This window comes from Sus scrofa, chromosome 2 (assembly GCF_000003025.6).
Source record: "Sus scrofa isolate TJ Tabasco breed Duroc chromosome 2, Sscrofa11.1, whole genome shotgun sequence".
Classification (NCBI taxonomy): domain Eukaryota; kingdom Metazoa; phylum Chordata; class Mammalia; order Artiodactyla; family Suidae; genus Sus; species Sus scrofa.
Genome location: NC_010444.4, coordinates 62363013 through 62375167, shown reverse-complemented (window position 1 = coordinate 62375167; position 12155 = coordinate 62363013). Strand labels below are relative to the sequence as shown.

Genomic DNA, 12155 nt, shown 5'->3' with positions numbered 1-12155 from the left:
ATTGGCCCTGCTCTAGTCCTGCCTTGCGGCAGCCCAGCCCCAACTTTTCCCCAAGGCTCTTATTGGCCCTTTCTCTCCTAGCCCCGTCCCCGGATTCTTGCCAGCCTGTCATTGGCCCGCCCTCACCTTCTGCGCAGCGACATTCATAGCCATCTGGCTGGTCCACACACTTGGCTCCATTCCGGCAGGGTGTACTGGCACACTCATCCACATCCAGCTGACACATAGCCCCGCTGAACCCTGGAGAGGTGAGTGTGGGATGAACAGAGGCCCAGATAGGGTCTTGAGCAGTCACCCCCTCAGTGGGAAGCCTATTTACTTTGTTTTAAATTAATTTCAAAGTTTTTCATAAGGTGGTTTCTGTTATAACAGTTATCCACTAACATGATCTTATAAGCTCCCATCCTGGAGCCTTTGCCCCTGCAGGGACTCATCTTTTTTCAGGCTTCTTGGCCCAGAGTCCTCACCCGAGGGGCAGGTGCAGCTGAAGCCGTTGACTTTGTCCTTGCAGACCCCGCCGTTGACACACGGGCTGCTCTGACACTCGTCCATGTCCACCTCGCAATAAGTGCCTGTGAAGCCTGAAGGTCGAGGGAGGGAAATTAGGGTAATAGGGTTTAGCCTCTGGTCTGAAGGGAGAGCAAGGGAGGAGATTCCCTTCTTTCTCACTCATAGACAGTTCCCCTGAGCCTTGGCCTTGCCCCCAACCAAACCCTGGATTGTTTCTGGACTCAGGCTAAACCTTCATCCAGGCTATGGTCCCATCTAGTTCAAGGCATATGAGATTCCATATGGACCTTGCCTTCAGCCTACACCCTGTCCCTAGCTCCCAGAATTAGGGCCCACTGTAGCCTTGTGCCAAGCCTCAATTCCACCCAAGCATCAGTGCAAGACTGTCTGCAAGCCCCACCTTGACTCCGACTCCAGACACTGGCCCAACCCTCACATCATTCCAGCCCCTCAGTGGATCCTAAGGCCCAGACTCCACTCCCAGGCCATCTGAAAAAGTTCTACTGTCTCCATTGACTTGCCTCCAGCTTTGCACAAGATTCTACTCTCGCTCCGCCTCCACCTCATCCCAGGTTTCAGTCTCTCAGGATCCCAGTTCTTTACCCTTTGGCCCCTGCCTGCAGGCTTTTTTCAACCCATCCCCAGGCCTCAGGCCTCACCCCAGCCGTGCTCACACACACCTGCCATGCAGATGCAGGTGAACTGGCCTATGCGGTCGAGGCACGTAGCCTGGTTGCGGCAGGGTCCAGAGAGGCATTCATTGACGTCAGTCTCACAGCGTGGACCAGTGTAGCCGCGGCCACACTGGCACAGGAAAGAGCCCTGTGTGTTTACGCACCGTCCCAGGTGCTCACATGGGTTGGCGCCTGCAGGAGTAGTCACAGCCGGTGTGGGCATGAGTGGCTGAGGACCCACCTCCCTCCTCCTCCCCTATTCTCAGACAGTGCTCCCCTCACCGATGGAACATTCATCCACATCCTGGTCACAAGCCCCGCCTGTGAAGCCAGGTGGACAGGTGCAGATGGCCCTGCCGTTTACGGGGTTTGTGTCGCAGATAGCATCTTCATGACAGGGGTTGCTGACACAAGCATCATCCAGATGACACAGAAGTCCTGGAAAAAGTAGGTAGAGGTCAAGGACAGACCCTCTCTCTGCCCAAAGGTACCACACCCTGAATATTGGTTTGTGTTTTGTTTTTATTAACCAGTAGTGTATTTAGTAGCTATTTTCCCCAATTATTTGTTAACCCTTTGAATGAAAAACTCAAACAATACAGAAAAGCTTATTCATATACCCACCACCTAGATTCAACTGTTGTAACCTTTATCTTTTTTCTGAACCATTGAAAAATAAGTTGGAAATATACATACATTATTTTAAAATTTATTGACTCTTTTTCTGATTATGAAAGGGTGCAGAGTTCCCATCATGGCTCAGTGGTTAACGAATCTGACTAGGAACCATGAGGTTGCAGGTTTGATCCCTGGCCTCACTCAGTGGTTTAAGGATCCAGCATTGCCATGAGCTGTGGTGTAGGTTGCAGACAATGGCTCAGATCCCGCGTTGCCAGGAGCTACACCTCCGATTAGACCCCTAGTCTGGGAACTTCCATGTGCCACGGGTGCCACCCTAGAAAAGACAAAAAAAGGGGGTGCTACCATCAAGCTTTTGCTTCTGCAGTACCCTCTGCCTAACGTACCCTTCCCCCCATTTCCAAGTCCCACTCCCAAACACCTTCTCTGACCTTTGCCACTTCCAAAGATCCCTTCTCTTTTTCAGTCACAGTTTAGCTCTACATTTCTGCCCTGGACTGTTTGCCAGTCTCCTCCCAGGCTTACCCCTCACCCCAAATTCAGCTTCCAGCATAATCATTCTCACTCTCAAGTCAGACTCCATCCTTGCCCCCACTCAAGAGCCATGAAGGGCTCCCTGCTGCCTACAGGAAAAATAGCTACTTACCAGTTTTGCCCATGGGGCAGGCACAGTAGAAGGAGGCCACACGGTCATGGCAGGTGGCCCCATGGAAGCACACAGCCGTGGCACAGTCATCAATGTTCTGACTGCAGCTCTCTCCTGTCCAGCCATTGACACACACACAGCTGTGGCCACCCAGTGTGTTGAAGCAGGTGCCCCCATTGTGGCAAGCATTGGGCTGCAGCTGACACTCATCCACGTCCTCCGTACAGAACTGGCCTGTGGCACACAGACATACAGTTCAGTCACCTGGTGCATGCCCACCCAAGATCTTCCCTCTATTCCCACTGCTCACCTGTCCACTCAGGAGGGCACTGGCAGTTGTAGGTGTTGACACCATCCACACATGTCCCCCCATTTAGACATCGGTGCCCTGGACAATCGTCCACATTCACTTCACAGTTCTGGCCTTCAAACCCTGGCATGGGAGGAGGCAAGGATGGTCAGTGCCAGGCTGGCCTGCTGTCCCCCCACTTCTGCAGCCTTCCATGGGTACAGCTCCCTCACCAGGAAGGCAGGCACAGTCATAGGTGAGGTCGCCGCTCTGTCTACAGGTGCCCCCATTACGGCATGGTGAGGGAGCACAGGGCACTGCAGGGCTCTCACACAGTGGCCCTGTGAAGCCAGCTGGGCACTGGCAGTGGAAGGAGCCAGGCGTGTTGAGGCAGGTGCCACCATGACGGCAGGGCCCGCCCACCCGGCACTCATCCACGTCGCTTCGGCAGCTGCGGCCCTGGTAGCCAGGTGGGCAGGAGCAGATGTAGCGGCCATCAGACCCCACTGAACAGCGGGCACCATGGGCACAGGGGCTGCTGAGGCAGGGATCTGGCAGGGAGCAGTCCGGGCCTGGAGGGAGCCAGAAAGGGTGAGTTTGGGCTGTTCACACCTTTGCCTGCCTCAGGCTCCCCTCCAGACACCCTCCCCCACCCCACCCCCCACCCACTTACCTCGGAAGCCCCGGGGGCAGCGGCAGGAGAACCGGGCAGTACCTGCCACCACTGAGCTCTGGCAGACACCACGGCCAGCACAGGGGCCAGAATGGCAGGGGTCTTCGAGCTGGCACCATTCTCCCACCCAGCCTGGTGGGCACCTGTGGGCAGAAACAGCTCAGTTGGGGAAGTCAGGGCAGGACAGCCCCAAACACAGAGATACATGCAAGACCGACAAGAAACAACAGGCAGGGAGTTTTGGGTGTGGCTCAACAGGTTAACAACCCAACACAGTGTCTGTGAGGATGTGATCCCTGGCCTTGCCAGGTGGGTTAAGGATCCAGCTTTGCTGTGGCTGTGATGCAGTCCTCAGCTGCAGCTCCAATTTGACTCCTAGTCTGGTAACTTCCATTGGCCACAGGTGCAGCCATAAAAAAAGAAAAAGAAAAAAAGAAAAAAAAGACACAGGCAAACAAACACACAATCTCATCCATCCATGCAACAAATATCACTGAGCACCTAGGTAATTAGCAATAGGAACACAGCAGCAAACACAATAAAAGTGGTTCCTACTCTCTGGCAAAGAGAAGATAGACAAATAATGAATTAATAAACACTGAGGGGGGAGGTTGTTGAGGGCCATGAAGAATGCAGTGGGTTGAGTGGTACCCCCCCTAAAAGATATGTCCATGTCCCAGACTCTGTGACTGTGACCCTATTTGGAAAAAGAGATGTAATTAGTGATGTCATGTAAAAAAAATGTAATTACATGATGGATGGCAAGATGAGATCATCCTGGATTATCCAGGTTGGCCCTGAATTGAGTGACAAGTATATTACCAGAGAAAGGCAGAAGGAGATTTGAGAGAAAGAGAAAGCCATCTGAAAAGAGGCAAGGAATACCTGGAGGTTCTAGCTTTTGGAGAGATCCCTTCCTCCAAAGCATCTTGATTTCAAACTTCTAGCCTCCAGAATTGAGAGAATAAATTTCTGAGTTGTTTTTTGTTTTGTTTTGTTTTGTCTTTTTAGGGCCACACCCATGGCATATGTAAGTTCCCAGGCTAGGGGGTCACATTGGAGCTACAGCTTCTGGCCTACAGCACAGCTCAGGCAATGCCAGATCCTTAACACATTGTGCAAGGCTAGAGATCAAACCTGCATCTTCATGGACAGTAGTCGGGTTCGTTACCGCTGAGTCACGATGGAAACTCCAATTTCTATTGTTTTAAACCACCCAGAATATGGCGATTGTTATGGCAGCCACAGGAAACTAAGACACAGGATAAGGAGGATAGATTGATGTGAGTAGGGGAAAAGCAAATAAATTTTCACAGACCAGAGAAGGTGAGGGAGGGAGCCATGGGACAACCTGGTGAAGGGCATTCCAGAAGAAGGAGCAAATGCAAAGTCTCAACTGCCAGAAGACAACCAACCACCCAGGCACACACACAGGCAGACAGATCCCAAAACATACAGATACACACACAGAGGGACACACCAACACAATGTACCAGCTTAGCATACAGACACTAATCTATAGCCTCATTCACAGATCTGGATCAACTCTCATGGGGACAGAAAGGACCTCCACGAATCCTCCACTCCTGTCCTGGGGGCACATATAACCCTTCCTTCTTTTGGGGGAAGGTCCTTCAGCCTGCAGTCCCCTCAGAACTTACCAGGGCAACCTTGAGTGTGAGGAAATTATGAGGGTTGGTCTTAAGACTGGAAACTCCTGGAGTTCCCGTCGTGGTGCAGTGGTTAACGAATCCGACTAGGAACCATGAGGTTGCTGGTTCGATCCCTGGCCTCGATCAGCGGGTTAAGTAAGGATCTGGCATTGCAGTGAGCTGTGGTGTAGGTCGCAGACACGGCTCAGATCTGGTATTGCTGTGGCTGTGGCCTAGGCCTATGGCTACAGCTCCGACTCGACCCCTAGCCTGGGAACCTCCATATGCCCCAGGAGCGGCCCTAGAAAAGGCAAAAAGACTGGAAACTTCCAGAGGGTGAGGTCAAAGGGAAGGGTTTGGAGAGGCAAGAGGGTCCAGGCTGCCCAGGACGCTACCCACCCCTAGCCGGGTTCCTCCCTCTGGCTTGTCCCGGTCGCTTGGGGCTAAACTTAAGTAGCTGACTCAGTTCTTAGCGTCACCCACAAGATCCCCCCCTCACACCGGCCCCCAGGGAAACAAGTCGGGGCAGGGCAGATAGCTTTAGAAAGGGAAAACTCAGCTCCCAAGCCCCTCCCCAAAGGTCCGTAAGGCACGGACCGTCGCCAAGACTGCGCGCCGGGAGGGGGCGCGCTGCGCAGAACGCGGAGGACTGAGGAGGACTGCGGGTCCCCCTCCCGAACCCGTCAGGCAGGGCGTGGCTGCGCGGCCCCCTCCCGGCACCGCGGGCTGGTTCCCACGCTCTGCGCCCTGCGCCCCTGCCGACCGGTCGAGCTGGTTCCAGCCTCCGCCGCGCCCCGCCCAACCGCCTGGGCTTTGCTGGAGACCGACAGGGGCGGGGAGCGCAGACGTGGTCGGGGGACTGGCCGGGGAGGCGAGGACGAGGAGATAGAGACAAGGGTTTGGAAAAGCCTATTTTAAAGGGGAGAGATGGAGATCCAAGGAGGGGTGACAGACTGGGGAGACCCTGAAAGCGCACGAGTATTTGGGATCTTAAAGCGGGTGAGGCGCATGGGGACTGGTTCCCACGGCCAGGCTCTAGGGATTGAGCCCGCTCCACTCCCAGCGATCCGGGCTCCAGACGGCCGCGCGCGCCGGTGATTCACCTGTTGGGGGGGCGGGGCAGCCGCGGGTGCATTCACCTGTCGGCAGCATTCCAGGCGTGGAGCTCCACAGCGCAGGCGCCCGGCCCCGCGGCTCCGCCTCCCAGGTGAGTAGCTCCAGGTAAATTCACACTTTCCCCCCTACTCCCACCATCGCTGACTCTCAGTGGGAGGAACCTGCTCAACCAGGTGAAGACCCCCACCCAGGTGAGCCAAAGTGGCGCTCCTAACTTCAAAGAGCCTCTAAAGTCACTCAGACCCACTGAGCTTGGGTCTGGCACACATGTTGTTGAATAAATGGATACACTGGAGTTCCCATCGTGGGGCAGTGGAAACGAATCCTACTAGGAACCACGAGGTTGTGGCTTTGATCCCTAGCCTCGCTCAGTGGGTTAAGGATCCAGAGTTGCCATCAGCTGTGGTGTAGGTGTAGATGCGGCTGGAATCTGGTGTTCCTGTTGCTGTGGCTGTGGTGTAGGCCCTCAGCTGTAGCTCCGATTAGACACCTAGCCTGGGAACCTCCATATGCCCCGAGTGCGGCCCTAAAAAGACAAAAGACAAAAAAATAAATAAAATAAAAATAAAAATGGATACATTAATGAATCAATCAATGGCTACTGGGTGACCTGCTATTATTAATGATAGTATTATAAAAGGAACCAAGTATTTCCCCATAACCTTGAGAGGTTCCCCTTTATGGCACCTATTGCCTGTGTCCTATAATAATTCCATTTATTATTGTATGCCCAACACTATGCTGATTTCACCATATAAAGAGTTTCTTAATCTTTACAATCAACGCCATTAAGGAGGAAACTATTATGGCCCCATTTTCCAGATGCAAAAACTGAGGCTCAGAGAGCTCAAAGCACTTGCTCATAGTATCCCAGAGGCCAGAATTCAAACTGAGCTCTGTCTGCCTCTGCTCATCAATTTCCCAGGCCCTGTCCTGCTCCTCTAACACTCTGTCTTTCCTTGTATTATCCAACAACTGCATTTTGGGGCCCCTTCTGGTTGAAACTAGTAAGAAGCACCCTATTTCACAAATCAGTGAGGTTCAGAGAAGGGAAGTGACTCACTCAAGGTCACACAACAAGAAACTGGAAGAGCAAGGCTCCTGTGCCGTCACCACTAAATCTGGAGATGTAGGAAGGTGCAGAGGCTGTACCCACATTGCCAAGCCACTGTCACTGGTCCCTGAACATGTGCTGATTGAATGACTACTCTCCATCAGAGGACTTACACATGATCTCAGGCAGCAGAGAACTCTGTGAAGTTGGCATTGGTGGGCTCATTTTCCAGATGAGGACACTGAGGCTTAAAGAGTTTAAGTCCCAGGCAGTCAGCAAGATGATGTGGGATTTCAACCTGGACCAGGCAGACTCCAGAGCCTCTGCTCCTGACTCTGTTCCATTTAATAGGGTAACAAGAGGTTGCCCAAGCCACACACATGTAGGAAGTGTTAGAAGAATCTATGATGAACATAGAGGCAGAGGAAGAAGACAGACCGCCTCCCTACACAAGGCCCACTGATGGCTCAGAGCCAGGCACTCACAGGCAGGCAGCCTCCCGGGAGGGCAGCTGGGTGCAGCGACCTCCATTTGCACATGGGCTTCCATCCAGGCAAGGGGGTGCTGGGTGGGGATGAAGAAAAGGTGGGGAGTTCAGACAGGCACCCAGGAACCCCAGCCCAGATTGAGGTTTCTCTCCCTCCTTTCCTCCCTCAGGCAACAGCTGCACCAGGCTGGGGTGTCTCTGTGAGTGCAAGGAGCCCCCCTATTCACAGTTCCCACGGTCCCCCGCCCTGGCCCCAGCTGTTGAGGCTGCAGCTGTCCCTGCCAGCTCAAGCCCTGGGAACCACAAGGAGGGGTGGGCAGGAGGAGGGGCTGACTTGTGCCAGATGTGGGGGCCCAGAAGCTGCCAGAATGGGGACGTTTGCTAAGGCGGAAGTGAGGGAGTGAGGGTTGAAGGGAGGTCTGGGACTGTGCGCCTAGATCCTGAGGTTGTGGAGGGGGCAGAGGTGGAGAGTCCTGGGGCCATGAGTCTTTCTTCTCCTGATGTTGGACATCTATTCCAGCAGGGCAGGCCTACGTGCCAGTTCTGGGGAGAGAAGCCAGGGCATGTACTCCATGTGCAGCCAGCACTGGGTGTTGCAAGGATAGGGCTTGTGTTGAAAGGAGGGGCAGCTGGCACAAGATATGTGCTACCATGTCCAGAGTCCCTATCCCTGAGGGCTGTGTCCCTCTGGGGTGTGGCACAGTCTAACTGTTCAGTCAGATGGGTCAGGGGTGTGGTGAGTGTGAATTAGTGGAGAATTGTGTGTGGCAGCAGGTGTGGGGCCGCTGTGTGCATGTGTGAAAGAGAGTGAGAGAAAGGGAAAGGATGAGGCAGATGAAGAAAACAGACAAAAAAGAGGAAACTAGAAGCAGGTAGACAGAGAGACACAGAGAGCAGATAGAGAAGGATAGAGATAAAAAGGGAGAGATAGGGAAAGACAGAACAAGTTAAGTTGGATGTGGGAAAGCACCAAATAGGGCTTCTGTCCCCTTCCTCCGGGTACTAGCAAATAGGACACTATTACCCAGACAGGAGCCTGTGGGTGTTTGTGAACTCACTCTGAGGACCACAAGACACAAGCTGTGGGCCTTGCCCAGCTGAGCCGCGTGTGTGTTTGTGTGACCTGCACAGGCATAGAGATTTTTTAGGCTGAAAATTGTTGCATGTCCATGTATATGAACCATGTATCTGAGTATATAGCTGTGTGCCTGTGTGTCACCTGTGTGTGCATGGGTGTGTCTGTGTATGGGTTGGATGTGCCCATCTGTGTTCATGTGTGAGCTGGGTATAGCCATGTCTTTGCATCTAAGTGCATCTGAGAGTGTGCAGGCATCCTGTGCGAGGCCTTGGACTGGTGATGCATGTTATGTGTGAACAAGTGATTGTATGTGCATCTATGTGTAAGCCTGTGTGAGCTGTGTATGTGTCTTTTGTGAGCTGAGTGTGTATGTCTGCAGAGGTACTCTGCGTGTGTGTGCCTGCATGGGCACGTCTGCATCTCTGTATCTCTGTATGTGTGATCCAGGACTGTGTGCCTGTGAGTGTGACAGGACATGTCCATGTGCCATGGCCTCGCGGGGGCGGCTGCTCCTGCCTGGTCCTGCCCCACCAGCCTGGGGCTGGGCTGGGGAGGCCTGTTTGCTCCCACAGCCCCCACGCCCCGAGTGCTGAGTCCGCAGCAGCGTCCAGGGATCCTGGGCCAGGGCCACTAGGCCAGTGTCCCTCCCCTGCCGGCCAGGCCTCCCTTGGGGGGTGCTCCTCCGCAGCCCCCGCCCGGGCCCCGCCGCTGTCCCGCTTTGTCTGGCAAAGAAAGCGCGAGGCCGGCCAGGGGGAGGGGGTGTCTAGACGGCGCGGCCATTGTCCCCGGCGAGGGAGGGGAGAGGGGGAGGGGGAGGAGCAGGGGCCCCCCGGCCGGTTGGGGAGGGGCTAGGGCTGAGGAGAAGGGCGCTGGAGCGGGAGAGGAGCACGTGGGCTCGCGCCCCCTGCCCTCCCTCTGTGTCCAAGGCGGGGACGGGGTCCCGGGGCCGCCGGGTCCCGGCGGTCAGGGGAGGGAGCTGGGCTGCGGGCGGGGGAAGGGGCGCGGACGCCGCTCTAGCTCCAGCTCCAACTCCGGCTCCGGGTCTTCCGGCGCTCCGGCCTGGGAAGTTTTCTCTGAGTTTAGAACTCCGAGAACTTCGCGCCCCCTCCCCGCCCCCCGCCCGGCCAGGCCTGCCCCAGGGAGCGGGGGGGAGCTTTTGTGCTAGGGGTCCCCGGCCTGGTGGTACTTGAGTTCCAATCATGACCTTCCCAGGACTTCAGATGGGCGTGGGTTGTGAGAGAGCCCCAGACTCTTGGTTACCCTTCACACACCCGCTAATCTTGATCCCCGCACTAGAGCTCCTAGTTCCAGACCCCTGCGTCCCTTCATTGCCAACCCAGATCTTTCCTGGGCCCCAGTTCCTCGGGTCTCTAGGGTCTTGTCTCGTCCTCACTACCAATTCTGAGTCCCTGCCCACCCGCCACCCACCCCATCCCACCCCACCCCACCCCACCCGACCCAACCCCCGGGACACAGACCCTGGGCTCCAGAGCTCCCTGCCCCTTCTCTCTGGCCCTTGGTTTCCAGGTCCCCTAGGCCCAGACTCAGGGCAGTGGAGATTGCACTCCGTTCTTACTCTTCTCCTACACACCCACCGCATCCCACCCGCCAGGTCCAGGCCCCTCACCTGCAGCCCCGGACCCCGCTAGCAGCAGCAATAGGGGCAGCGTCCGCACGGACGGCAGGGGCGGCGGTGGCGACATCGGGCGACGGCGGCGGCGGCGGCCGCGGGGCCCCAGCCCCATGGCGGCAGGCCGCGACCCTCCCTCCTCCCTCCTCCCTCCTCCCTCCTTCCCTGGACTCCGGGCGCGTCCGGGGCCAGCCTCCGCGCCGCCAACTTCGTTGAAGTGAGACTGCCAGGCCGCCCCGCCCCCAGCCCTGGGCTGCTTGCCCCGCCCCAGGGCCGGCCCTGAGCTCCCCCGCCCCCGGCACCCACCCTCCACCCACACGGCCTGGGACCCACAGACCCTCAAGGAAACTCAGGCCAGCTATGCAGTGAGGCGCGGGCCCAGACAACGAGGTGTGTGAGAGACACACCTAGCTTCCTGAACATCTCCTGCTCCCCAACGCACACTCTGAGCCTGGACACAGAACAAGGACAGACGCACAGACACCCCCCCACACCCTGAAACTGAAGCCAGGCACGTCCTGCAAGGCTCCTGAACACACAGCCAGGATGCACAATTACCGATACGTGCACAGAACTTCCTGGGGACTTAAAATCTGAAACAGGAGTTCCCGTCTTGGCGCAGCGGAAACGAATCCGACTAGGAACCATGAGGTTGTGGGTTCAATCCCTAGCCTTGCTCAGTGGGTTAAGGATCCAGCGTTGCTGTGAGCTGTAGTGTAGGTCAAAGACGTGGCTGGGATCTGGCATTGCTGTGGCTCTGGTGTAGGCTGGCATCAACAGCTCCTATTAGACCCCTAGCCTGGGAACCTCCATGTGCCGCAGGAGCGGCCCTAAAGAGACAAAAGACAAAAAAAAAAAAAAAAAAAAAATCTGAAACACTCACAAACCCTAAACTCAGGCTCAGCCAGGCCTTGAGCCATGGGTAATACTTGCAGCCTCGGACCTCAAACACATGCTGGGAGTCTCATGCATGCTTGAAAACTCCCATACCCTTTCTCTCAGCCCTCCCTAAAAAGCACCCCTTCCTCCTCACTATACGTGTGAACCCCAAACGTCCACCCCAACCCCTAACCCCACCCCATACCCTACACATACATACCCCATTAGCTTTGCCATTAAGCTAATCTTGTTCAATTTGATCAAACTGCCTTTTCCAAAAGCAGTCATGATGCAAAAGCCACTGCAGTGGGCTCTGTCCTGTAGTGAGAATGGGCACCCCTGAAAAGCCCCAAGCCCAGTTTGGGGAAGCCCTCAGTCTGGGGAAGAAAAAGCCAGATAGAGACACCCTCAGCACTGTGGGCTTAGGGCTGGGCCAGAAGTAAGGACAGAGACTGGGGAAAGCACACAGAGGGGCTGGTGAGGGCTCTGCCTGGGGTAAGGGAGTTACTTATTCATTCATTCATTTATTCAACAAGTAGGTATTAAAGCTCCAGCTCTATGTCCAGCATTGTTCCAGGGATTGGGGATACACCTTCCTCCCCTAGGGAGGGCTTCCCCAAGGAAAGTTCACTGGAGCTCAGCCCAGAACTGGAAGAAAGACATCACAGCAGAGGAAGAGTTCTGCACCCAGAGGAAGGGTCAGAGTCTAGTTGGGAAGGAGGGTGGATGGGTCAGGTTGGGCTGGCCCTGAGGAGGAGGAGAAGTAGCCAGGCTGACTTGTAGGTATTCGGCTTGGTGATGAGACTGCAAGGGTGGAGGAATAGGTTG

The 12155-nt window shown here is 55.4% G+C and overlaps 1 protein-coding gene across 1 annotated transcript in view; it reads right to left on the bottom strand.

Annotated features, from left to right (window-relative positions):
• Positions 1–10661, bottom strand: part of NOTCH3 (notch 3) — a 37842-nt gene extending 27181 nt beyond the window's left edge. Inside the window, exons 1-10 of the mRNA XM_021083631.1 lie at positions 10446–10661; positions 7739–7817; positions 3432–3574; positions 2992–3330; positions 2780–2902; positions 2470–2703; positions 1467–1622; positions 1191–1376; positions 468–581; positions 127–240 (exon numbers count right to left, since the gene is read on the bottom strand). Coding sequence (XP_020939290.1) covers positions 127–240; positions 468–581; positions 1191–1376; positions 1467–1622; positions 2470–2703; positions 2780–2902; positions 2992–3330; positions 3432–3574; positions 7739–7817; positions 10446–10563 — 1606 coding nt within the window. The 5' untranslated portion in view covers positions 10564–10661. The remainder of the gene's footprint in view (positions 1–126; positions 241–467; positions 582–1190; positions 1377–1466; positions 1623–2469; positions 2704–2779; positions 2903–2991; positions 3331–3431; positions 3575–7738; positions 7818–10445) is intronic.